Source organism: Leptonotus elevatus, chromosome 4 (genome assembly GCF_054856555.1).
Source record: "Leptonotus elevatus isolate MCC_2025b chromosome 4, RoL_Lele_1.0, whole genome shotgun sequence".
NCBI lineage: Eukaryota > Metazoa > Chordata > Actinopteri > Syngnathiformes > Syngnathidae > Leptonotus > Leptonotus elevatus.
In genome coordinates, this window is record NC_141242.1 from 709,676 (window position 1) to 735,840 (window position 26,165).

At 47.5% G+C, this 26,165-nt stretch overlaps 2 protein-coding genes across 4 annotated transcripts; one reads left to right on the forward strand and one right to left on the reverse strand.

Moving 5' to 3' along the window:
- Nucleotides 1-615: 615 nt before the first annotated feature.
- Nucleotides 616-23,527, forward strand: glg1a (golgi glycoprotein 1a). 2 transcript variants are annotated; one of them, XM_086073099.1, is made up of 26 exons: nt 616-1,107; nt 5,709-5,738; nt 5,819-5,905; nt 6,445-6,660; nt 7,263-7,466; nt 8,538-8,609; nt 9,645-9,831; nt 9,889-10,100; nt 11,444-11,565; nt 11,787-11,888; nt 11,960-12,113; nt 12,698-12,733; nt 14,852-15,076; nt 15,968-16,030; nt 16,111-16,224; nt 16,429-16,517; nt 16,982-17,099; nt 17,429-17,521; nt 17,637-17,774; nt 17,848-17,971; nt 19,014-19,156; nt 19,244-19,345; nt 19,421-19,528; nt 21,027-21,147; nt 21,406-21,512; nt 22,129-23,527. In XM_086073099.1, the coding sequence occupies exons 1-26, from the start codon at nt 763-765 to the stop codon at nt 22,294-22,296; spliced, it is 3,480 nt and encodes a 1,159-aa protein (XP_085929225.1). In that variant the 5' UTR covers nt 616-762; the 3' UTR covers nt 22,297-23,527. The 2 variants fall into 2 exon arrangements, with proteins under 2 accessions (XP_085929225.1, XP_085929226.1); XM_086073100.1 differs by lacking the exon at nt 12,698-12,733 and having other exon boundaries at nt 617-1,107.
- A 775-nt stretch (nt 23,528-24,302) lies between these two features.
- LOC147174886 (uncharacterized) lies at nt 24,303-25,615 on the reverse strand. Of its 2 annotated transcripts, none has more exons than XM_086073102.1 (4): nt 25,416-25,615; nt 25,007-25,069; nt 24,723-24,842; nt 24,303-24,628 (listed from the first exon to the last, which is right to left on the reverse strand). In XM_086073102.1, the coding sequence occupies exons 1-4, from the start codon at nt 25,468-25,470 to the stop codon at nt 24,465-24,467; spliced, it is 402 nt and encodes a 133-aa protein (XP_085929228.1). In that variant the 5' UTR covers nt 25,471-25,615; the 3' UTR covers nt 24,303-24,464. The 2 variants fall into 2 exon arrangements, with proteins under 2 accessions (XP_085929228.1, XP_085929227.1); XM_086073101.1 differs by having other exon boundaries at nt 25,007-25,072; nt 25,416-25,612.
- Nucleotides 25,616-26,165: the final 550 nt, after the last annotated feature.

Consider the following 26,165-nt stretch of genomic DNA (forward strand, 5'->3'; position numbering starts at 1 on the left):
ACGCCGCCTGAACAGAGTAAGCCCTGGATGCAGAGCGCAGTTCGAGGCGTGCCTCAACGTCAGGCGGATTTAAACGTTTGACTCCGCCCACACGGATTTTCGACCGAAGTCTTTCTTTCTGTCTGTCTGTGTCTTTCTTTGTTCAACCTAACCATCACCATAACCATAACCCTACCACATAACGATTACAGTATGTTTTGAACACTTTATTGAACAACGACAATTAAAAACTAACCGAAACCCAAATACTAACCTCAACCGTCCAGGGATGCGCTTTCTGCTGGTGACATGTAGTACTGCACTTTTCGCCTCTTTCTTAAACCGTTTAGTTAGCTCCGCTAGGATTTCTAAATGGCAAGAAATATTAACACCTATAAGGGCGTTAACTTCCGCTAGCACATCAGGTTGTTTTAGAATCTGCACAATTACGTAGCATACACAATTTTGCTATAACGACAAAATCACATGAACAGAACTCGGTCGTAATTAGGAGTTTCCGAGTGCTAAGGTCCATCTTTCCCATAGCACGTGAAGGCAAGAAGTCCACCCGACGTTGAGACACGCCTCGAACTGCACTCTGCATCCAGGGCTACTTGCCCGAACACACGCGCGCTCTTTAATTATTCATGAGGCTCCCACCGTCGGCCAGCCTGGCTGAAGAGCTGAGAGCGTCCGTAGCTCTTCCCACAACAGGCCGCCCGGTGCCAAACATTCCGGAGCGGCCCTGAACGCAGCAGCAGCAGCAGCAGCAGCGGTCTGAAGATGGCGGACTGCATACGTGTTCCTCACCTCTTGCTTCTCTTGTGCGTCTCGTCGCTTTTCCGGCCGTGTCGAGCGGACGGCAACGTGCCGGCCAAAGTGTGGCCCGTCGCCGCCAACCTCCAGAACCTGCCCGGCGCGGCCAACGCGGGAGCCGCCGCCGCCGCCGAAAGGAACCCGTTTGTTGGCGGCGGCGGCGGCGGGGGGGCCTCGGCGCCTCGGAGGCGATCCGCCGTCTGGAAGTTGTCGGAGGAGGCGGTGTGCAGGGACGACCTGACGCGCCTGTGCGCCAAGGAGACGTGGAACAACAACCTGGCGGTGCTCGAGTGTCTCCAGGACAAGAAGGAGGTTGGTTGGTGCTCGTTTGGGGGCTTTTGAAGATGCGGCGAGCGGGGAGTGCCAGCTAAAGCTTAGCTGCTTCTGTTAGCCGCCTGCTAGCCCACGCACACAGAAACCCGAGCGCTATTTGGACCATTCGAACTCTTCGGCGCTATAGCACGAATAACATTGCGCGGACACGTTTGTCCAAAGCGTCCCCCAGGTGTCCACGCTCCTCGGTTCCGTTCGGCGCAATTCCTTTCTCACCAAAGGCTTTCCTTGCCGTGTTCTCGACGGTTCTTCGCCGAAACGTTGCTTGAATTGGGTGAAAAGGCGCTACGGTCAAATGCAGGATAAGCTTGATGAGAGACCAACGAGACGTTTCGGCTCATTTGGCAAAATGTAGACACCGAATCGATCCAGCCTGTACTCGATCATGTCTGTTTTAGGCCGTTTTGTGACAGGGCGGCGACATGAGAAAGTAGCAAAGTCGTTCAGGAGTTTGCTCAGCTCGAAAGTTTGCGAAAGAATCCAACAGGACCGTCTAAAATGCTTAAAAAAGAAGAAGAAGTCCTTATGTCAGAAAACTCACCAACATTCATGTGCACATCTCTCGACTCGTGTCCATTTTAACCTCTGAAACGATTAGAACGGTCGCCTCAATATTTAGCATTTTATGGACAATGAGCAGAAAAAGCTTGACATCGCTTGAGGTCAGAAATTTGCTGCAAATGTTCACCAAAGTTCATGTGGGCATCTCTGCCTATGCCCACTGCAAATATGACAACAATATTTTTGATTTGATGTCCGTTCATGTTTTTTATTTTTTATTTATGAATGATTTTAGTTGTGTGTTTTTTTTCTCGCATTCAATCACACAAACATGGTCTCCCAGCCGGGGAAGCGAACCCACGCCAACCTGCATCGAAAGGCAAGTGGCGGTCATCGTTTTAGAATGTCCCAATTGATGAACAGGACAGACGTGGAGTGAATGTGCTGCACAACATGTCGCGTGACTTTCTTTCCAAGATGCAAAAAGTTGTGGCAAATTGTTCAACTCTTCGAATGTTTAACATGAAGCCAATCGTCAAAGCGCGTAACGTGACGATGACAAACTCCTGACTTCTGCCATGTTGACCAAATATTTGTGACTTGGCTGCACATACCAGAATGTTAGTCCAAAATATTCTCCTGCTCTTTATATGCGCTTGATTGAAGAACACACGTTGTATGCTTTTGTCAACGATCGCTACTTTTTGCTAACGTTGCGATGAGAAGGAGAAGATTTTGCTGTGCGAGCAAAACGACGTTGAGAATGCCAACGTAATCCGTTACGGTCGTAAAAGTTGGCGGACAGTCGCGTGACATCGTCTCATGAACGATGTGCATTGGGTTGACGACAGTCAGAGCTCCATCTAGTGGACAAATGGCACAAGGACGCCATTCTAAGTACGCTCAACGGCATTTAGCGTTTCATCAAAAAGTAACAATCTAGTGGGTAATCTGCAAAACTACGGACGATTATGATTATTTTCAAAAGGGTTCATATCTGCTGAGAAAATACGCCAAATGATTAATCAGTGGACCCCCCCCCCAATACAAGCCAAGCCTCCAATGGACATACTTATTACGTGTTTTGGAGGAACAAAATGACTCATTTGACGCTTGCAGACGGGCGTTCCAAACTCCAACTTTGTTGTTTGGGAAATTGTTGCAAGTAGTTTGTCCGTTTTTGTGTAATCAGTTGACTTCAGGTTGACGGGACAAGAAAAAAATCACAGCAATCGTGTCAATGGGATTTGATTCACAAAAACGCATTTGGAATATATTTAGAATCGAAACGTTACCGATGATCTCACTTGATTCATCGGATATTGTGATTAAAAAGAGATTTTTTGTATCCAAAATATGCACGCGAGCTGCAGGTCTTTTTTTTTTGGGGGGGGGGGGGCATTTGGGGTCTCCCTCCTCACGTTGCACACTGTCGCATCTGTGACTTTCGCTACGCCTTTTCCCGCTCTGCTTTTGTTTGCAAGTTGAAGAGCTAAACAGAAAATAATGAGGTGAAGAAGGCCCAACGTCCTTTGAGGGCAGCGAAATCCACGTCAGCTGCGACTTGCCGTGCGTCTGCCTGCCAATTTGGTGCCGCTTGGACACGTTCCTCGCCGCCGGCCGGTTTGCGTGGCGGTGGCCATCACCAACGTGGCACGGGGCAAAGAACAGTCGCCACCGCCAACCTATAGAATCATTTGACCAACACGTAGCATTAGCAGTTTAGCCACTGCTAGCTAGCAGCGCAGCAGTCAATCGGTTTGTCTTGTTTGCCAAATTGCAAGTAGCGCAAACGCTCAACTTGTAATTCACGTTTTTCTTTTCTATTCTTCGACATATGTTGGACTGTTGTGTAACAAATCTTTTTCTATGTTCACCTTTTTCATTTAGTTTTTTAACAATATACCTCGTATGGAATATTGTTGTAGTACTTAAAGATTTTTTTTAGTGCAGATGCTTTCAAACTGACAGTTTAAACCAATATAAGAAAAACAAATATTGTGATAATGAAGATCCGACAATCTGGAAAAATAATTGTGATCTTTTTTTCTTGCTGGGTCCAAGTGAAGTCGAAGGGCAGCGAGCGAGCGAGTGGGCGGTCAGGCGGGCGTGGCGTCTCGCCGCTTTTAGACTTTTGTGTGTGCGTGCGCGCGCGCGTGTGTGTGTTGTGGTTTGGTGTACGTGGAGTCCACTGGGAGGAAGAAGATGACGACTTTGGTGGCGAGGAGGCGTCTGCTCACATTCTCCGAAAGATTTCATCATGTGTACATGGATACAAAATGACACCCTCGTTTATGTTCTTGGTCACTTTGTGCAACAACAACTGATTTATTTGCCACGCATTGAAAGAGTCCAAGCTCATATTTTCAAATGTGTTTATGACTATTTATAGCCACGGCGAGTCGGCAGAGTGACAGAAGAGTCGCCAAACGCGACGAGCGTCATTTTCAACAAAGATGAAGTCGGAGGGGGGGGGGGGGAGGCGAGGGCAATAGGTGTCACATGATCTAAAACTATAAGATGCATTATTGCTTATTGAACACATTTTCAGACTTTTCAAAAATATAATAATTTTTTTGTCTTAGACAATCGACTTCATTTTAAATTCCTAAAAAAATGTTCATGGACTCCCAAAGTTATCATCAGTATGTCTTAAAAAGTTCAAATGGAACGTAAATAAGTAAATATTATAGCTCTTTATAGTTTTCTACAGTAAATATTTTTTTGATCCAAATGTAAAAAAGGCTGAAATCTTAAACGTTCACATTTCTTTGTTTTAATGTCAAACAAAAACAAAATGGTTCAGAAGGTTCTCAGGGTCAGCAGCATCTCTTATAAAGCGAACTGAAAATTTAAATAAATAGTTACCTCAGATTAAAATGGTTTTATCTTTTGAAAAAATGTGAAAAAAGACCGATACACGTCGGTCTATCCCAAATTATTATTCTTTTTTTTTTTTGTCTGCCTCAGAAACGAAAGTTTGTTGTTCACAATTTTACATATCAAAAGTACTTGCGGTATTGGTACTCAGCTTTTGTGAGTACTTACTCAAGGAGTGAATACTTGTACTGGTATCGGTCTGAAAATAAGTGGTATCGGGTGTCCCGTATTGTTGGCGTTCTGCATCAAAGTGGTCCCACCAGTTTTTCATGATGATATCTTTTGCTCCAAGGGCTTCTAGCATGTCATCCTTTTTTTGAACAGTATTTGAGTTTGTTTAGTTTTTTTTTTTCCTATCACGTCATCCGGCCGTCTTGCCTTTGCAATTGACCGGCTTGCGATTGTGTCGCCTTGTTGTCCAAACTTGTCATCAAAATGGCCATCGTGTGACTTTGCGCACGAGGAAGTCGTCGCTACTCGAGACAAAAGCGGAATGATTTCTTTCTTTTTTTCCTTGCTTGAACAAAAGGGACACGCGCCTCATTGCAAGAATGCGACAACATAACTCCACCTTTTGTGCCTCTTCCAACACAAACAGCAACTAAGATAACATTTGTTGGAGGAATTCAAAAGTTGCCTTTTCCGTCGTTCAGTTGCAAGGTTGAATAATAAGTCATGACATCTTTCATTCGGAAAAATGTCTTTTTATAAACAAGAACTAGTATTTGCTAACACAATGAAATGAAAGTAAACTTTTGTGCAAACAAAAGATAACGTTTGTTTTTAGTATTCGATGATGCTGGGTTTTTTTCTTTTCAATGAATGTGATGAAGAAAAACATTTGACATTTTCATGCCTTCATTCAAAAACTTTCAAATTGGCAGTGTCAAAAATTCACAAGCATAAATTGATTATGATTGGGTTGTTGCTTGAAAATGTTGATCATTGTTTTCCAAAATCAAAGCAGATGTTTTGCAACATGTACAAAAATGATCAGCTTTTATGGAATTGCGTGAGGTCAAAGGAATTTCGTGCAAAGTTAGGCCGACATTTCATTGGTCCCCCAAACGCAGGGAACTTTGTTTAAAAAAGCTCAACAATTGCTCATCATTTTGCGCCCCGAGCAAGTTGGGGGGAATTCAGAAGCTTGTGGAAGCGTCACCCGTTGGTTGACCGTTTGTGTCTTTCTTGTCTTTCAGGAGACGGACATCGCAGCCGAGTGCAGTCACGTGAGTGTGCGTGGATGGACTGGCTTGCCAGCACAAGGCTCCCTTTTCGAGTGCCTTTTTGTTTTGTTTTTTTGCTGTAGCTGCTGTGGAACTACAAGCTGAACCTGACCACCGACGCCAAGTTTGAGTCTGTGGCCGTGGAGGTGTGCAGGTCCACCATCTCCGAGGTCAGTCCGCTTGCCGGCAATGCCGCCCGCACTGTTGTGGAAAGGCAAAATGAAAAGGACACGTGAGCAAATGCGGATCGCTCGGCTTTTTGTTTTGTTTTGTCATTTTTGCATTTGACTAAAGCAACCAATTATTAAAAACTGTAATGGTCAACCATTGAATTTGACTCTTAACAGAACTTATTCTCTTTAATTGTACTATTGAAAATTAAATACCCTATTTATGTCATTCAGTAAGACATTGTTAAATAAATATATAATGTTTATTTTGTTAGTTTTTTTGCTTTACATTTAACCAATCAGACAGTTATTTATTGGGACAATTCAATCCAAAAATAATTGTAATTATTAAGAAATGACTACATTTTAATCAAGCTAACTAACTATGAAATCAACTGGTGTAAATATGACAGCGCTTCGAAAGCGGGCCTGATGAAAAAGAACGGCGCACCCTTGTGGCCATCCGTTGCCGCTGCGTGCACCGGCTGAAGTCATGTTGCGTGCAAATGGCGTGACGAGGCGCGCTGGTTGTGCTGCAGATTAAAGAGTGCGCGGCGGAGGAGCTGGGCAAAGGCTACCTGGTATCGTGCCTTGTGGAACACCGCGGCAACGTCAGCGAGTACCAATGCAAGCAGTACATCACCAAGATGACCAGCGTCATCTTCAGCGACTTCCGCCTCATCTGCGGCTTCATGGACAAGTGCCGGGACGACATCAACACGCTGCACTGCGGCAGCATCAGCTCGGGAGACAAGGTGACGACCCATTGACCTTTTGACATTGAGGAGCACTTGCCGGCGACATAGGGGCAAATCCAGGTCCAGAAAGTTAAAAACCCTGCCACAATTTGGCTTTAGGCCCTGGTGCTAGCTAGCTAGCTAGCTAGCTATTTAGCTCCCGAGCAGGTAAACGAGCACCGTGGGTGCTAGCTATCACCCAAAAGTAAAAACCCTGCCGCAGTTTGGCTTTAGCCCCTGATGCTAGCTAGCTAGCCATTGATGCTAGATAGCTAGCTAGCTCCCGAGCAGGTAAACAAGCACCATGGTAGCTGGCTAGGGAGCTAGCTAGCTAGCTAGCACCTAGGGCTTAAAAAGCCCAACTGTGGTAGGGTTTTTACTTTCTGGACCTGGATTTGCCGGCGCTGGCTAGCGAATCTACCAGCCGTCACCCTCATTTGGGGCTGGCAGCTCAATTTGGGAAAGTCACACATTTAGTTGAGTCATAAAGCAAAAGAATCCCTTGAGATGCTGCGTCGGCTGTATATTTATCTATCAGACGTCAACAATTCATCAGAGATCAAGAATAATGATTGATGCCAATTGTGGCTTCCTGTTGGTGATGTTTTGCTTTTGTGCAGAACGTGCACTCGCAAGGCGAGGTGATCGCGTGCCTGGAGAAGGGCCTGGTGCGGGAGGCCGAGGAGCGGCCGGGGGCGCACGCCATCAAGGACGAGTGCAAGAAGGCCATCATGCGGGTGGCCGAGCTCTCCTCGGACGACTTCCACCTGGACCGGCATCTCTACTTCGCCTGCCGGGACGACCGCGAGCGCTTCTGCGAGAGCGTGAGTTCGCCGGCGCCGTCCGTCTGTGTGTGCACGTCGCGTGACCACTCGAGCAACTTTGATTTTCAGAACCCCACTCAAACCCGCAAAAAAATTATTCTATTCAAAAAATCAATGTTGCCTTCCGTTCCTTTGCGTGTGCTAGGGATAGACCCATTGTTTAAAAAAAATAAATAATAATAATAATAATAATTCTACCGATGCCAATTATTAGTAGTCAAGCAGGCCAATAACTGATATTTGGAAGCCATATGCAGTTCAAGTAGTCCCTGTCAAATAGGGGGGCGCGGTATGATGCCAGGGGCGCCGGCACGGGTGACCCAAGGGAACAAGGTTGTTTGTTTGTTTGTTTGTTTTGGGGGGTGGGGGGATATTTTTATTATTGTATTTATTTGAATGTTGTTGTTGTTTTTTTGCTTTACCAGAATAAAGTGTCACTGCACATCTACTGCAGTAGGTGGCAGTGGCGCTTTCATTGTCAGAAAGCGTTCAAGGAGTATTTGAGGCGGACTTGCAACAATTGAACATCTTTTCCAACAACAATAGCAGCAATAGGCACTTAAAAAGTTCAAATATTAGAATACTTGTAAATACTAATAAATAACTCACATTTTTCAAGGGTCAGATAAAGGGAGCCGTTTTCAGTAGTAAAAAGTTCATATTTTGTCCAGAATGAATGTGATAACTTCATTATTTTCGTCAACAATGAATACCTTTCAAAACTAATTTCCTATTTGCTGTCGACTGAAGATGGACGGCAAGCAGGGAAATTAGTTTTGAAAGGTATTCATTGTTGTCGAAAATAATGAAGTTATCACATTCATTCTGGACAAAATATGAACTTTTTACTATTAAAAATGTCTCAGCAAGTCCCTTTAATGTTTTCCCAAATGTCCTTCATGACTATCGCATTACCAATTCCAATTCTGACCCCAGAATAAAACGCCATTGAGGGAATTCATACGCTATCTGGAAACGCTTGAAAACAAATTTGAATGCGATCCAAGTCGAATTGTGTGTGCGTGCTGAACTGGCGCGTGTGCGCGCCGGCTCTCTTGTGTGTGCGTGCAGACGCTGGCGGGCGAGGGTCGCGTCTACAAGTGTCTCTTCAACCACAAGTTTGAGGAGGCCATGTCGGAGAGGGTGAGTTGAACGCTTTTCAAATTGATTGCTCGCCAATCAGACATTCAACAGAAATCGTTACCGTTCAAAATTCACTCCTATTTTCCACATTCAATTCTCCACATTTATGCTTATTCTGCATTATTTCCTTCTTCCACAACATTTCTTTCGCATTCCAAAAATGGCCACATTTCCCTCATTGCTTTCCTGCGTGATTTCCTCGTCCTTCTTGACCAATTCAAAACTTTCTGACTTCCTCCAGAAAATCCCCAAATCTTTTTCCTCATTTAATTCTTTGGCATTTGCCTCATTTGCACGCAATTCCTTGACAAATGTCGTGACGGAGTTGACGACATGTTAAGCGTTTGTCTACTGCACAGGTGTCAGAGTCCGGTCCTCGCATGCTTTCGAGGTTTCTCTACTCCAACACACCTGATTCAATGATCAGGATCGTTATCTCATTGACTGGCAGCCATTTTCACTGAAGCAACCCCCTTCGCTCCTGGCAGTTTTACTGGAGGTTGACTGATTTTGCAAGGCCCACAGAATATTGTGTTCTATTGCTACCAAAAGAAAGATGAGTCTCTTCTTTCATCAGGAAAAAAAAGTTCCGTTTTGCAGCAATTAGCATTCGAACATAGCTTAAGTTTCATCATTATTCACAAATCTGTTTAGAACGGCGGGGAAAAGAGCTTTTTGCAGCATGACTGTGGTTGATCTCTTACACTCTGCTGCCACCTGCGGGCCGTTTTTGTAATAACTACCAACCGTTCTCTGCAGTTGAGAGGCTGCATCAAAGTTTTCTGTATGCGCCATCATAACACAAAAACATATAAATACTGCGTCTGTGGGACACTGAAAACATTTCAATTGGAAGGTATTTATACGTTTTTTGGGAGCAAATCAGTTATCGGGCTCCTGCAGAGCTTGCTGACGAGCTTAAATATGAATCCGCTGTGTTGAACGTGGGAAAAGCATGCAGGACTCAGGCCCCCCGAGGACCGGACTTTGACACCACTGGACTTGAATAACGCGTGTCCCCTGGCGTGCGTTCAGTGTCGCGAGGCGCTGACCACCAGACAGAAGCTGATCGCGCAGGACTACAAAGTCAGCTACTCGCTGGCCAAAGCCTGCAAGTTGGACCTGCGCAAGCACCGCTGCAGCGCCGACAGCGGCATGCCCCGCGCGCGCGAGGCGCGGCTCTCCTACCTGCTACTCTGCTTGGAATCGGCCGTGCATCGAGGTACGCGCCCGCCCGCCGCGGCGCACGAGGCCCTGGTTTGATTGTGTTTGCGGGCAGGCCGCGTGGTGAGCGGCGAGTGCCAGGGCGAGATGATGGACTACCGCCGCATGCTGATGGAGGATTTCTCGCTCAGCCCCGAGATCGTGCTGCACTGCCGCGCCGAGATCGAGGGCCACTGCTCGGGCCTGCACCGCAAAGGCCGCACGCTGCACTGCCTGATGCGGGTCGGCCGCGGCGACGCCGCCATCGACCCCGACTGTCAGCGCGCGGTCAGTCCACACGCGCTCTCCAACCTTCAGGCCGCAAGAGGCCAACGGAAGCCGAAAGGCATCCGAAAAAAACTCACACACACAAAATGACACGAGCAGACGAGAGGTTTTCTGATCAGTCTTTCATCCTGCCAATTCCAATAACCATCATCCATATGTACTAATAATCTTCTCATACGATCACATTGATTAGATGCACATTTTTCCATTTTTTAAGATGCTCACCATTTTTGATTTATTTTTATTTTTTTCATTAATGAATCCATTAAGGCCTAAAGTGCCTGACAAAAACGTGCCTCTACAAACAGTCATTCAGGACGTTTACAATTTTCATCGATTTTAATCTAACAAACATTTATTCATTCAGTCATTCAAAAATAATTCCTGTGCACAATGTTCAGACAACAATAATGTATACTGATTGTAAATCAGATTTAACATCAATTTAACATTCATAGATTGTGTTCAAATGATGAAGTCGTTGGTAGCTCTTGTAAACGTCTCGCAAAGCACCCGTCCTGCATTCTGACCGTTTAAAACCCCGAATAAGAGCATATTCGCTTTATTGCGCGCGTTTACGTGGCCTTTTTGAAGCATGTCAACGGAGTCCGTGTCACATCTGCGGGTATGTTGACCTTCAACACTGGAGCGCAGTTGTAATAACATCGGGGGATCGAGTGGTAATTATTCGTCGACATTTTCAACATCCTCAGCGTCGACAAACATATTTCTTAACAATAGGTCACTGTTGACTGCTTCCAAGTCTTCCCGTGTCATCATTTTTTTCAGAACTCCCGCAAATTTACGTATATTATTTTATATTATATTGGAGTATAATCTGATGCATTTCTTCGGCTAAGAGACCAAGAATTGGTCAAAACAAAATAATGTATCCGCTCTCCCGGCTTTAAAGGTCGGTAGAAGAGCGCTAGGGCACTCCCGGCTCTAGTGGTAGAAACGCGGTATTGCGCTCACAGCCTAATGGGTTTATGAATCTGATTATAAAAATAAAAGTTCTATCCAAATGTCCTTTTTTTTTTTTCTTCTTGCCAAAAACGCACAAACCTAAATTCTGATTGAGTTACTGACTTGTTGTGTAATGAAGCAATGAAAAGGTCATCTGGACGGGTCAGCGGCATACGTTTCCATGGAAATCAGCTGATCGCCGCCAGTGGCTGATCGACGGGAACGCCACTAAATAAAATAGTCAAACCCAAACAAAGTGGCAGAATGTTGAGGCTGGCTTTCGTTCACCTTTTGCGCCTCCCGTAGACGAACATCCGCCGCTTGCTCGCTCGAGCTTATTTGATTTGCTTGAATGACTCTTCTTCTCTTTTTCTCAGCTTCAGACGCTGATCCAGGAGGCGGACCCGGGCGCCGACTACCGCATCGACCGCGCGCTCAACGAGGCCTGCGAGTCGGTCATCCAGACGGCCTGCAAGCACATCCGCAACGGCGACCCCATGTCAGATTTCTCCCACAAAATAGAGCCGCGGAAAAGCCGCGTCCGCGCTTGTTCTTTGCGCGCCCTTTCCTTCGGTTTGTGTGTGCGTGTGTTAAGAGTCCTTTCAGATTGAATGTGTAAGTGTGATGGGCGCCGGCGTGGCTTTCCTCCGGCAAACATGCAAATTTGACACGTTAGGGGCCGCGTCTGCGCCGTCACCTTTCTTGTCGCTTGCTGTTCAGGATCCTGTCGTGCCTGATGGAGCACCTGTACACGGACAAGATGGTGGAGGACTGCGAGCGGCGCCTGCTGGAGCTGCAATACTTCATCGCTCGAGACTGGAAGTAAGCCCCGCCCCCACACATCCCCCCCGCTAAGTTTGTGCACCCACTAAGCACTAAGCTTCCCCGCGCAGGTTGGACCCCATCCTGTACAGGAAGTGCCAGGGCGACGCGGCGCGCCTCTGCCACACGCAAGGCTGGAACGAGACCAGCGAGATGATGCCGCCCGGCGCCATCTTCTCCTGCTTGTATCGTCACGCTTACCGATCGGTGGAGCAGGGCCGCAGGGTGAGTGAGTCGCAAACTCCCGCTCGGGACCCGCCCGTTCGTTGGCAGACTTTTAAAATGGGTACAAATCAGCCACTTTGATTGATTTGTGCCGACTTTTTTGTTTGTTTGTTTTTTTCACGCTAAGACAAAGCTAATGACATTCAAACAAACAAAAACTTGTTGTTTTTTCTTTTCTTTATCGCAATGCTAAATACTGAAGCGTTGTAAAATGGATGTTTTTTTAAAAAACATTTTGAACACGCATAGGTTAAAGTACACGATAGTAACATCCAAAACTGTTAGAAATAATCAATACAGTACAATATATAGGAAGGTAATAATAAAATAGCAGCTTATACATGTTCCAAAAGGAGTAGGAAGTATAAACTTATCTTTTCTTACTCACATATATTTATTATACACAATATTCCTCTTTACAATACATTTTGTTTATTAATATCATATTTAACCGGCACATGTTCTGTGTGTAATTAATGTGTGAAATATGGGCATGGGTCCCAAGAATTCCATATGGGCGGGCCCCATGACGTAACCTAGCAACCGTGTCGTGCACGCGTATTGACCGCCACATGTTCTCGTAGCTCCCTGTCCGTGTGACTGAAAAAGAAAACACCACCGTGAGTACTTCCTGCTCAAATGGTGGTGATGATGATGATGATGATGGTGATGCAGATGCAGTGAACCCCGGTTTATTGCGGTTTACATTCCACATCCTCCCACAAGCGGAAAAGCAACATTGAGCCCATCCTCTTGTCGACGGCGTCTGAAGGCGTCGTGACGTATCGAGGAACGTTTGCGTGACCGCACTCGGATGTCGCGATGGCTGATGATGACGACGACGTATTGCGGCCTTGCTGGACGGAAGCTCGCAACAAACTTGAATAAGAACAAAAAGGCTCACTGTGGGCCACGACCACGGAACAAGAACGCAAACCGCAGCGTTCCGTTCAGCAGTCCGTCAATGAAAACCATCTTGGCGGCGTAGCAACGTCTTTGGCCTCTCACGCCCCCCGGTGGGGAGAAAAATCCCAAAATACCCACGTTAGGTTCAAATCGGAATTGAAACAATTGTCATGCTACCACGAATTCATGGCTTATTTTTAGAGCAGTATTATTACTTGTTAGTTTGCATTTTGACTTTTGCGAACCACTCAAATGTTCTTAAAATGACTATTTGATTTGATGAATGATTTAAAAAAAAAAAAGGAGGAGGAAAAAAAGCAATTTAGCATTGCTGAAGGACCACACGGCCTCGTATGCATGCAAATGCTTCAAATGTTGCCGAGAGACGCTGGCATGTCTGCTTCCGGTGGAGCTCAGTGCTGCCCCTCGTGTTGTGGCACAGAGTGGTACTACACGTGAGGGCGCGCCACTCCCCGAGCAGTGATCGAACGCAGACCATGAACCGCAATATATCGGGGAACACTGCAGGTCTTTATTTTCTCTTTTTTGCCGTTTGCAAACTCAACTTTGAGGTGGCTGATAAATGACTTCATTGTGTCAACACTTCCCAAAAGTCATTTTTCAGCATTTCTGCTTTTCTTGTTCATTGCATTGAATGGAAATGTGATTCTGGAATCCGATCTTCAGGCTTGTGATTGGCTAAGATGCTTTTTCATTTGAGGGGTTCACTTGACCATCTTTTTGTGGGTTGTTTTAGTTTGTGTGTTTCTGGCTTGAATTCAAATTGATCTTGACGCTTGGGAAACCAATCGGTGACTCGTAATTATGGCGGCGAGCTTCTCAACGGTCACAATGACGTCATCCGTCGACCCGCCTGGTACCTCGACTTACGAGGGGCGCCCCCGACTTGGCAGTTTTTCAAGTGGTCGACTTTTTGGCGTGACAAGCGAGCTTCAGATGTGACGTGAAATCAAATGTGATGAGTTTGACAAACAGCCAAATAGAAAATGGCGACACGCACGATGAGCTGCTGCTGCTCACCAGGACATTAACGGACCAACCCGACTCCAGATCCTGATTCTATCGCGCGCGCTGTAATTACGCTTTAGAGGAAGCGAAGTTCCAAAATAAATGAAAACATAAAAGTCTGTAGGTTAGAAAGTAGTGAATTTCCGTACAAATAAATTGCGTTATAAAAGGTGCACGGTCCAGTGCTGTCTTGAGATGCAAGCTGGCTCATATCTTGAAGCGCGAGTGTCACACGCGAAATGAATGAAAAATGGGATCTTTTCGAAAGGTGCCTTTTCAAAACAAAAAAGCACTCAACAATATTGTAAGGTGTCGTGTACGCTTTCATGTCGTTGCACAACGGAGCAAAGTGACCTGAACTCTCGAGTGTGCGTGTTTACCTTAATTGTGCCGAAACCTGCAAACACACAAAATATGAAGGCAAGACACGTGTGTCTTAAGTATTTTCGTCGTCTGCGGTGTCAATTTGCGGATGGCATTGTGTAGCTTAAGTCGCATTAGCGCCACCAACTGGTCATATTCTCCCACTGCAAGGACAGCAATTCAAATCGGTCAGCTGTTGTGAAGTGCGCTGATGCCGCCATCTAGTGGTGAGGCTCCAAAGTGCACTCGTGAGCTCCAATTTTTGCTCACATCTCAAGACTACGAAAATCAGGGTTCGGAACCACTTGTATCTCAAAACTCCCAAGTCAAGGCACTCGTATTTGTGAAAGTTGGTGTCCTGTCCAATCATGCGGCTTACGAAACGGCGGAATGCGTCCTTCCGCTTGTTGTGATTGCCAACGTGGATCTCGGCGCCGCAGCTGTCCCGGGACTGCAAAATGGAGGTGCAGAGGATCCTCCACCAGAGGGCGCTGGACGTGAAGCTGGACCCCGAGCTGCAGAAGCGCTGCATGACCGACCTGGGCAAGTGGTGCAGCGAGAAGACGGAGACGGGACAGGAGCTGGAGTGTCTTCAGGACCACCTGGAGGACCTGGTCCCGGACTGCCGCAGCGTGGTGGGAAACCTGACCGAGCTGGAGTCCGAGGTAGGCCACAATTAACGCCATCTGCTTTTCAGCGCAAAATGCTCAAAGTCGCACACACTGCAAGTGATCAAATCTATTTCCATACTGCGACATTATTCTTTGTTACACGATGCTAACTTTGCGCTAGCAGCTTCCCGAGATGACACCCAAACAAACCATCGGCTGTATTTGCGTCCATATTTTTTTCTTTCGATTGTCGCCCTTAAAATAAAGAAATAAGACATTTGTGTTTATTTTTACTAAAAGATTGCGCTCATCTGAAAATGATGCGCTTGGGCCTGATTTTCGATCACGTCTTTGGGATTGGGACACCCCGAAAATATGTCCAGCCATATTTTTATGGCACTTGTTTTTGTTTTGTTTTTACACATATTAACACGTCATATATTGAGAGTGCGGGCAAAAATTGCAAAGACAAAAATGTAGTACACTGAATCTCGTCCTTTACGAAACCAAATCCATTTTGTCCAAACTATCAAATTTCACAAAGCCGTACGTTAGAAAATGAACCTACAGCCGTTGCTTTTGAATCTTCAATCATCTTCAGCAAAACTAAGCTGCGCTGAAATACTGTTTTCAATGTTTGTGCCGGCGTGCCGCCCTCTAGTGGTTGACACTCAAAATAAACAATGCAGAACAAAGTCCAATTCTCAAGCGTGCCCCCAAAAAAAAGGTCAGCGGTGTCGGGGGACCACAAACATGAAACCTGCACTTGAGCCGCCCCGATTCACTCCAACGGGGATTTTTAATCGGCACCCCGCGAGAAATGCTCATCGATTCCAAAAGCAAACGGCGGCAAGCTTGACTTCAGGAAGCGCTTTCTTTCCGTCCCCACAACATGGATGCTCGTCACCGTGTGTCATTTGGCGTTTTGTTGTATGTCGTGGTCAGGACATCCAGATGGAGGCGCTGCTGATGCGAGCCTGCGAACCCGTCATCCAGGCTCACTGTCACGTAAGTGTCCGTCCTCCGTCCTCCGGCCGCCGGCCGCCGATGATGTCGTCGTCCAGTGGTTGACGGCGTGCGCTTGGCAGGAGGTGGCCGACAACCAGATCGGCTCCGGAGACCTGATGGAGTGTTTGGCGCGCAACAAACACCAGAAGGAGATGAATGACAAGTGCTCGGTGGGAGTCACGCACTTCCAGCTGGTGAGACAGGCGGCCATTTTGATTAGAATTTTTGTTTTTTACATCTTTTCAAATGTCACAAGCATTTGCTACAGCCTCTCCCTCTCTCTCTCTCTCTCTCTCTCTCTCTCTCTCTCTCTCTCTCTCTCTCTCTCTCTCTCTCTCTCTCTCTCTCTCTCTCTCTCTCTCTCCCTCTCTCTCTCTCTTCTTTTTCCTTGCTCGCAGATCCAAATCAAAGACTTTCGCTTTTCCTACAAATTCAAGACAGCCTGCAAGGAGGATGTCCTCAAACTTTGTCCCAACATCAAGAAAAAGTAAGACCCGCCCACTTGTTTGCCTAAAATTTCAAGCACATTCGGAAATCTTCAAATTCATTCAGAAATGTTGAGATTAAATGTGGAATTAATTGTTATTTTAGGTTTTAAAACTGATGTAAAACAATAAATCACTTATGTTTGTCATTTTTTTGGGGGGGGGGGGGGATTTCTGCATTCAGTTTTATCCCACAAGCGTAAAAATGACAAAATGCGGGTTTTTCACGGCAGGACAGCGACAATATGCTCAATGTCATTTCTAAAATGAGATATAATACGCGGCGCCTTCTGGTGGTGAAAATACGGCCATTTTTGTGGGGGGGGGGCAAGAAATCTGATGATGTAAATGTTTGTGGAGCTGCATAAAAGAAGGTGGCAAGTCATCCGCAGTCCACGGGCGGCGCCGGGCCGCACCTCGTTCCGTGAGGTTTTGTGGCGGTGGATGACGTTGTGCCGCTCGCCAGGGTGGACGTGGTGATGTGTCTGAGCACCACGGTGAGGAACGACACCCTGCAGGAGGGCAAAGAGCAACGCGTGTCCGTCAAGTGTCGCAAGCAGCTGCGCGTGGAGGAGGTGGAGATGGTACGTGCCGACGCTCGCCGGCGCCGCGGCGCTCGGGTCCTTTTTACCGCCATCGTGGCAGATTTCAAGACGCGATCGCAACGTCACGCTTCATAACTTCATCACATCGCTGCAATGACCAAATTATGCACGCAACACATCGACTTCTTTTCAACGCCACTTTATTTAAACAGCGCTTTCACGTATGACGCAACGTCATCAAGCATTTTCCCTTCAAATTGGATGACATTTGATGATCATTCCCGATCGTAAGAGGGCGGACGATGTCGCGAGTACCGATGAGAGCCGTAGCCGTTATCGCGTGACCACTTCCTGCGTTTTGTCGACAGTCCGAGGACATCCGTCTGGAACCGGAACTGTACGAGTCGTGCAAGCAGGACATCGGCCGCCTGTGCCAGAACGTGGCCTTTGGAAATGCGCAGGTCAGTCGGTGGCCGCGCACGTGACGTCATCGCGCGACGTCATCGCGTGACATCATCGCGTGATGTCATCGCGTGACAACATCACGTGACAACAACGTGTGGCGTGCGTGCGAAGGTGATGGAGTGTCTGAAGGAGAACAAGCGTCAGCTGACTCAGCGCTGTCGCCAGAAGATCTTCAAGCTGCAGGAAGTGGAGATGGTGGACCCCGAACTGGACTATCAGCTGATGAGGGTCTGCAAGCACATGATCAGGGTGCGTCCATCATACGTGCTCGCTTGTGCGCGTTTGTTTGCCGCTTGTAACGTGTGACCTTTGCGTCCGGCAGCGCTTTTGCTCCGAGTCCGAAGGCAAGAACGTCCTTCAGTGTCTGAAGCAGAACAAGAACAGCGAGCTGATGGACCCCAAGTGCAAGCAGATGATCACCAAGCGGCAGATCACGCAGAACACGGGTACGGGCACCGGCCGGCCCGCCGCACGGGTTACCCTCGCAACAACTGCTTTCTTTTTTTTTCATCATTTGAGTTCATGCAAACGTAATGAAAGATTACGAGGCTCAAACCGAGGACGTCTGCATCCTTGAAGTTTTAGAAAAGAAAGTCTTTCAATCCTTGAAATGTTTATTTCATTCTTAAAAAAGAAATGAAAGGGGACAGAAAGACGTAAAACTTAGGATATCTGCCCCTGTCAAAAGAAAACAATAAAAATAGAATATACTCAAATAATAGCGAGTGAAAACACAAGAACAAATAGGCCAACTGACTGTTCCTGTGCATTTTGGCCTCTTGGGGGCAGTGTGGTGCCGTCCATCCATGGCGTACACACTTCAAGTGAGTACAGAAGAAAGTTGCAATTGAATTCTATCAAAATAACTCATTTTTCACACATTGGGAAGAATTTGTGCCTTTGCGTAGCGTTATCTCACCCGTGAGTATGCGTTCCCGCAACATTTATGTGTGGATATTCGTCATTTGAAGTAAAGACACTCCCGAAGTCGATGCTAACTTGTTAGCATTTGAATGGGATCCTCCCTTCGCTTTTAGCATAAGCGCTCGGCTAGTGATGTTTTAAAAACGAAGCATGTTTTGTATTTAAATATAAAGTGGATGTAATTGTTAACGTCGTGCGTTAACTCCAACTGGAATGTCCGTAAACAGCTTAAAGGACGCTTGGCAAGAACAGAATAACCAGAATAACATACGCTACAGCGACACACTCTATAGTTGCTAATGCTACGCAAGCAAAATGGTGCATTCAGAGTACTTTCACAGCGTCGGAAACTTTGGTTTTCTTTTATATCGTTTTAAGGAGAAAATAATCGGCCATTTGGTCGATTGTTTTGGCAGATGTTTGAATCGACCGATAATAATCGGCGGCCGATGAATCGGTTGGGGCCCTAGCAAGAATTGCGCAGGGTTGTCCGAGTCGACGCGTCGGCGTCGCTTGCCCTAAGAATCCACAGAAATCCTGAAAGTTGTACGCGTTGTTGGTCAGACTTCCGCCTGAACCCGATCCTGAGGAAGGCGTGCAAAGCCGACATCCCCAAATTCTGCCGGGACATCTTGAACTCGGCCACGGCCGACGGCGAGCTGGAAGGACGAGTCATCGCCTGCCTCAAGCTCAAATACGCCGACCAGGTGAGGACAAAACTGCCGCCGGCTCCTTTTCCTTTGACTTTTTTAAATTGATCTTTTAACGATCTTCCTTTTTCCTTTCTTTTTCAGCGGCTGTCGTCGGACTGCGAGGACCAGATCCGCGTGATCCTGCAGGAGTCGGCGCTGGACTACCGACTGGACCCTCAGCTGCAGCTGCACTGCACTCAGGAGGTTTCCCAAGCGTCCGTCGTCTTCATGCTCGGTGACGGCCGTTCGCCAGCCGTGCTAAGCTAACCTTTGTTTTAGATCTCGCATCTGTGTCCTGAGGAAGCGGCGGCGCAGGAGCAAACGGGTCAAGTGGAGGAATGTCTGAAGGTCAACCTGCTGAAGATCAAACAGGACGCGTGCAAGAAGGTGACCTCGTCGTCGTTGATCGATTTTACCGTTGGAACTTGAAAGAAGCTATCAACATGGCTGCCAACAGAGGAGCCGTTGCAACTTTTTCATTCTCATGTTTTTGCATCGTAGCCGAGCGGAAGTCTTCGCACTCAACATTTCAAAACGTTAATAAGGCTCATTTAAGATCAAATAAAAAGGACATTTTTTTAACGTCAAGACATTTACCAGTAATTGGGGCTTGTGAAAAAATGGAATCGCTGATTTAGCTCTGTAATCATCAAAAGTAGTTACAAACAAATACAAGGTAGAGAGATTACGAAGTAAAGAAATGCAAAATAGTTCCCTCAAAAGTGCTCAAATAACTTCATCCAGTGGTTTTCAGTGCGCCCCCTAGGGGGACCCAACTTTATGACAGGAACACTTTTCATAAAGTTCCACCCAGCAGATGCTAATTTTACGAGCATACATCTTTTAAAAACACCATAAAAATAAAAACAAAGTAAACAATACAAGAACAAATTAGCATGGACAAGTTTGAGAGAGGAATAAAAAAGTAAGAAAATAATTTCATCTCCAAAAGGGGGGGGGGGTGCTGCAAAAAAAGAGTTTGGGCCTTAATGATCGTTAGGAGAAAAGATCCTTTTAAACAGGAATGAAATGAATTTACACTTTCAATCTGTATTTGTTCCTATTTTGCACTAAAAACGGCTTTTTAAGGGGGGGGGGGTATACACAGGTGCGTGTTAACGGGATTTGATGGCATTAATTGCGGGGATTGGCCAGGAGGGGGAGCTGCAACAAACTATGACAACAAATGTCCACTTCCTCTGACTTTCAAGGGAGAGCAACCAAAAAATGCAGCGCTGGGAGTTGGGGGGGGGGGGGGGGAAAGGAATTGTGTCAAATTTGTGATGGTCTCAATCTTGTGTGGGAGGGGCAAATGTATTTATGAAGCACTTTTCATGCACAAGGCAAGTGCAAATGTTGGTTGGGGAGATGATATCAAAATCGTGCGTGACGGATGTTGGGCCGCCTTCATCAAGCCAAGTGCTGCTTTTTTCTTTTTTTCTTCTTACCGTTGTTGACTTTCATTCCAGCCTCGTAATTGGTGTGAATTTTGCCTCGTACCTGGCAATTCCATCCAAGTCACAATTCCATACCGATTCATCACCATACAAGTTGATTATTGCCTCTTTTTTTTTTTTTATCAAAATTTTGCAAATACTAATCAGTAGTGATAGACAAATGAAGCACTTGCAATATTTTTTGACTCCTCCAGATGGCACTCTTGGTTTAAAAGAGAACCTCAATTAAGATGTTTTGTCGAATATTTCCATCCAAAATTGATGTTTAAAAATCGATTTGTCCGCGTATTAAATCAATACGACAAACGCGTGCTGTAAGATGGCGATATATCGCCGAATCGGAAACAATTTTTAACAGCCCGACTTGACACGATGGCACGAGTGTGAAGATGTTTTTTTTTTTTCTTCTTCTTGAATGCGGCTTCCAGGAGGTGTTGAACATGCTGAAGGAGAGCAAGGCGGACATCTTTGTGGACCCGGTCCTGCACACGGCCTGCGCGCTGGATATCAAGCATCACTGCGCCGCCATCCCGCCCGGCAAGGGTCGCCGTGAGTGCGCACGCACGCACGCACGCACGCACGCACGCACGCACGCACATTTCCCATCTGCGTTGTGGGCCGCCATCTGCTCTCACTTCAACGCGCTTTCCTGCGCATCCTTCCAAAGTCTCGTTTAAGTCCGTTGAGGTCACACGCGCCGCTCGCGATCTCGGCTCGCCGTGAAACTTCTGATGACGCGGAAGCTCGACTTGATGTTGCGGGCGAATGCGCGGGCGGGCGTCCTGCTGAAATGTTTTGTGTGCGCAGAGATGTCGTGCCTGATGGAGGCGCTGCAGGACAAACGCGTGCGTCTGCAACCCGAGTGCAAGAAACGACTTCAGGACCGCATCGACATGTGGAGCTACGCCGCCAAGGTAACCGCGGCAACGCCGGCAAAATGACGTCTCGTCAGCGGTTTTGACGTCTCGTGCCAAAACGCGGCCGTGTCACGAGTGCGTCATCGTCGCGCGGACGCGTTGACTTTTGTCGACGTCGTCGCCGGGCGGGACGGCCGAGCCCAACGACAAAAATACTAAAGTTGTTGTTGTCTGATTTTTATTTTAAGCATCGCTCCTGAAAACAAAAGAAACGAGATTGAACTTCAAAATTGTCTTTGCATGAAAATGATTGCAAAGGAAAAAGATTCCATTTGAAAAATATGAAACTTGTTTTTTCTCATCAATACAACAATTTTCAGCACTAAGAAGTTGACATTTTGTCTCTCATGAATGTGATCACAAAAACAATGAAGTCATCAAATGGGAACTTTTTGCTGCTGAAAACGGCTCAATGAGTCGAGGTCAAATGTCTTGAAAAAGAAAAAGAAAAAGCAAAGCAAAGGACCAATTTGTGCTCCACAAACCAAAGCGGATTGCTTAATTGGCACATTTCCGCCATGTTGGATGATGTGAAGGTTCTCGCAGCGACGGACCTGAAATCTGTCATGCCAAGTGGAAATGGTTGTTGCGAGTGAAGTTGCGGGTGTTGCAGGTGGCGCCGGCGGAGGGTTTCTCGGACCTGGCGGCGCAGGTGCTGACGTCGCCGTCCAAGAACTACATCCTGACCATGATGGGCGGCGGCGTGGCGCTGCTCTTCGTCATGGGTCTGCTGTGCGGGAGGTTCACCAAACGCGTCACCCAGGAGCTCAAGGACAGGTAGACCCCGCCCACGCCAGGCTCTGGACACGCCCACAGGAGGAACCCCGCCCCTCAAAGACCCTCCCGGAACATTCAAAGTGGATGTCAACCACTCTTTTAGCCCCGCCCGCTGTCAGAGGCCTTTTTTTGTTAGATTTTTTTTTTTCCCCGTGTCGGTCGGGATGCCACTCGGTGGGAGGGTCGTAGGTCAAGACGTGAGGGAGCCCATTGTGTAAATTAAAAAAAGAAAAAACAAACAAAAAGGAAACGTCACATGACCTGCTCATCTGCGGCGCGCTACAATGACTCCGCCCCATTTTGGATGCGTGCGTGTGAGGTGTTTGATTTATCGCCATGTGACTGCCAGGTGGGCGGTGCCAAGCCAAAGAAAAAAAATCTTCAGCTTGGCTTTGATTTTGCTTAAAGACTTTTTGTCCCACGTCGCCTCTGTGCCATAAACGCCGCAGCGCAACCAGGTTGTGACGTCATCATGCCCCGCCCGCCACCTCTGATGACATCACCGGCAAAAGACGAGCACTGCGCTGTGATGTCGCGGTCCCGAAACGAGGTCAACTTGCGTGTCGTCGTTTGGACGCTCGCACCTGCAGATGTACTTTTTCTTTTCTCCAAAAGTTGTGAAATCATTTGTGGCAGCCAGTGCGCTGCTGCCCTCTTGTGGGCGGGGCGAGCACACTCCAGAAGATGATTATTTTTTTTGTTTATTTTTTAAAGCGTGAAGGCCACGCTGGAATCATTGCACATTCGTAACAAACAGTCGCTAGTTAGCTGGTTAGCCTTATTTATTGGTTTAGGTGGGACGTCTTGCGTGCGCGCCCGCCGCCGCCGCCGCCGCCTGCCTTCCAACAAACGTCCCCTGCTCTGATTGGACAAAAGTTTGTGACAACGTTGAAGCGATGGACGACTGGCTGCGAAGATGCCTCCGTCCGTCCGTCCGTCCGTCCGGTTTGGCAGCCAGCATTCACTTTACGGGGGCCAGAGTGATGATGTCACGGCGCCGTGACGTCACGCTGGGCTCTTGCAGTCGTGTTGATGTCGTTCGGACGCCAGCGCGCGACGGACAACTTTGGTTTTTCTCCTGGTTCTTGTTGTGGCGAGTCGACCAGCTTGATTTTGTGCTCAACTAAATGTTTTGTAAAGGATGGTGGGTTGTTTTTGTTTTTTTGCTGCTTCGGTTTTTGTTGTGTACAGGATTGAACATGAGCAGTTTGGTAATAAAGTCTGCAAGATTTTTACTTTGTAGTCGTTGCTTCAACTCACATCATTTCTTATATTGGGTCGAACCCATTGCAGGGCGCCCCGCCCTTCACAGAAAAGTGTCCCCGGGGCTCCCGCCGGCTTCTCCGGGATCGTTTGCATTGCCGCACTGCGCACGCGCGCGGCTGTAGATAACGCATCTAAAATGCTGGCGACCAGCTGGCATATATATTCAAATTCTACACTTAATTGCCTTTCAAATGAAATATAATACATGGACAGTTACAGCAATTTTATCAACCAATAGCTTAATTCGGAAAGATGATATCATAGCACCCTTTAAAACCGCCTAAGTCTTTCATTTGTGCATCATGAGATGATTTAGTTTAGTTTTTATTACTTTGGGCAATTATTTTAAGAGGGTGATAAAAGTGTGATTACCCTTTTGTCATTTTTGATTTGTGGGTTGTGTTGTGTTTTTTGTATTTGGTTTGTGGTTTTTGATTGCTGTAGTGTTTGAATGTTTTTGCGTTTTGCCCTTCAGGGCCACCGTACTTGGCTAACCTTCCCGAGGGGATGCGTTCGGGTTGAGCGATTGATCCGTTTTGGGACCGACGCTAAGCTCAAACGAATCGCTCATGTGAAATAAAGACCGAAGTCACTTTGCGGTGTGATGGAATAGGACCCCGGTTCTACACTTTTTATGTCTTGATTTATGTCCACATTTTTTGCATGACGAATTCCCATTGACTTTTTAGTGAGCGGTCACCAGCCGGGACAAACAGGACGCGACAAACGGGACGCGACAGAGGCGATGGCTTTGCACTTTATTGAGAAAGCATGTGACGAAAAGGCCGCCGGCGGCGGTTGGCACGAGCGCGCGCACGCGCGGAAGGAAGCATCCGGCGAAAGCCGGTCGGGACCGGACCGCAAGCGAAGGACGAGCGCCGCCGCCGCCGTCGCCTTCGTCGCGCGTCACTGGAAGAGCGCCAGGCAGGCGGCGGCCAGCAGCGGCAGCAGCAGCGCCGCGTCGCCGCCCACAGCGATGGCGCCGTTGCACATGCTTGCCTCGCAGCAGGCGGTGTCGCCTTCGCACGCCTCCGCGTCAACGCAGCCCTTCTGGGTCACCTTTTCTGCGGCTGCAAGCGGCGGGGGGAAAAAACAGCAGCACGTTTTGCCGGCCGTCGCGTGGCACCTTCAACCGGCGGGCGCCGAGCTTCCGGTTCAACTTACTCGTGGTGGTGAAGCATTTTTTGTTCGCGCATTCGCCGCTCTTGGTGCAAGAGTTGTCGGCGAGGCAGGTGGTGCAAGCCGCTTCGTCGGCGCACACGAGGCAGTCGAAGGTCACGGCATCTGAGCAAAGACGGTTGCCGGCGCTTTACAAACAAGTGCGATTGGCTAAAAACGCCAATAATTAGCAACTGCTCAAACGTAGCTTGAATACACAAAGTTGGTCTTTGCATCGACGTGGCATTCAAAGCGACTCCAAAAAGCGAGCGACCCGAATGGCGACTTGCCTTGGGCCATCGCTGGCGGCAGAAACGGTGTCTTGGTGGCGTAGTTGGGCGCCGCCGCCGAAACTGCTGCCGGGCGACCCGGGTTCGGGGATGCGGCGGAAGATGGAGGGATGCGGGAAGACAAGTGGTTAAGTTCTGCTTCATGTGCTCAATTCTGACATTTATTGACGATCCTTTGCTTTCGATTTGGACTTTTTACGTGTTCAATCTTATCAATAATACATCAAAGCTACGGGAAAGAATCTGCATTGCGCAATCTTTGATCAAAGAAATGCACGTTTTTAGAAAAAAAAGCTGCTTTGCGTCCACGCGGATGACGAATTGTTGCCAATGGCGGTCATTCGGACCGACCGCCGACTGGCTTGGGCTTGACGCCGCCAACTTGCCGCAATAGCAAGCGTGTTCTTACCTGTCATCAGGTGAGCGCAGAAGAGGAGGAGGCCCAAAGCAACTTTGATCTTCATCCTGCCGCTTGACAATGGAGAGCGCTGCCGTGGTTCGCTGGAGGTCTTGCGTGGATCCGCTCTTGCGTGGTTCCGGTCTTGCGTGGTTCCGGTCTTGCTTGGCTTTGGCTGGCGTGTGTCTGGCGAGCGTTCGCTCCTCGCTGCTTAAATCCACAGCCGAGCGACTCCTTATGATGCGCATCCAACGTAAAAGGTCGTAAAGGATCAAGGCGGCGCCACGCGTCATCGAGCCTTCAAGTTGACGTCAAGTCGCCAAAGCAAACGGATGATGATGATGATGATGATGATGATGATGATGATGATGATTGATGACAAGTTCAGCAACAAAGCGTTTGTCGGAACGCCCAAAAGACTGCTTGCGTGTTTTCTTTGATATGTTTTGTAAGCGCTTTGTGACGGCGGCGGCGGCGGTTTGAAAGCGCCTTTGACATCAAACCGCTTGACACGGAAGGACGGACGGAAGGACGGACGGACAGACTTTGCTTCTGCCTTCACTTCAGGCCCATGTTTCGTTTCTTCCGTTGGGGGTTTGCCCAAATGGATTCCAAAATGGCCACTCTCCAGCCGAGCCCCAAAACGGCGCCGTTTGCACAACATTGCATCATCAAGGAGAGCGAGCCGCCATTTTGCACACTTTCCGCTCGGCCGCAATTTGACGAAAATAGCGCGTGCAACAAAACATTCGGGATGATCGG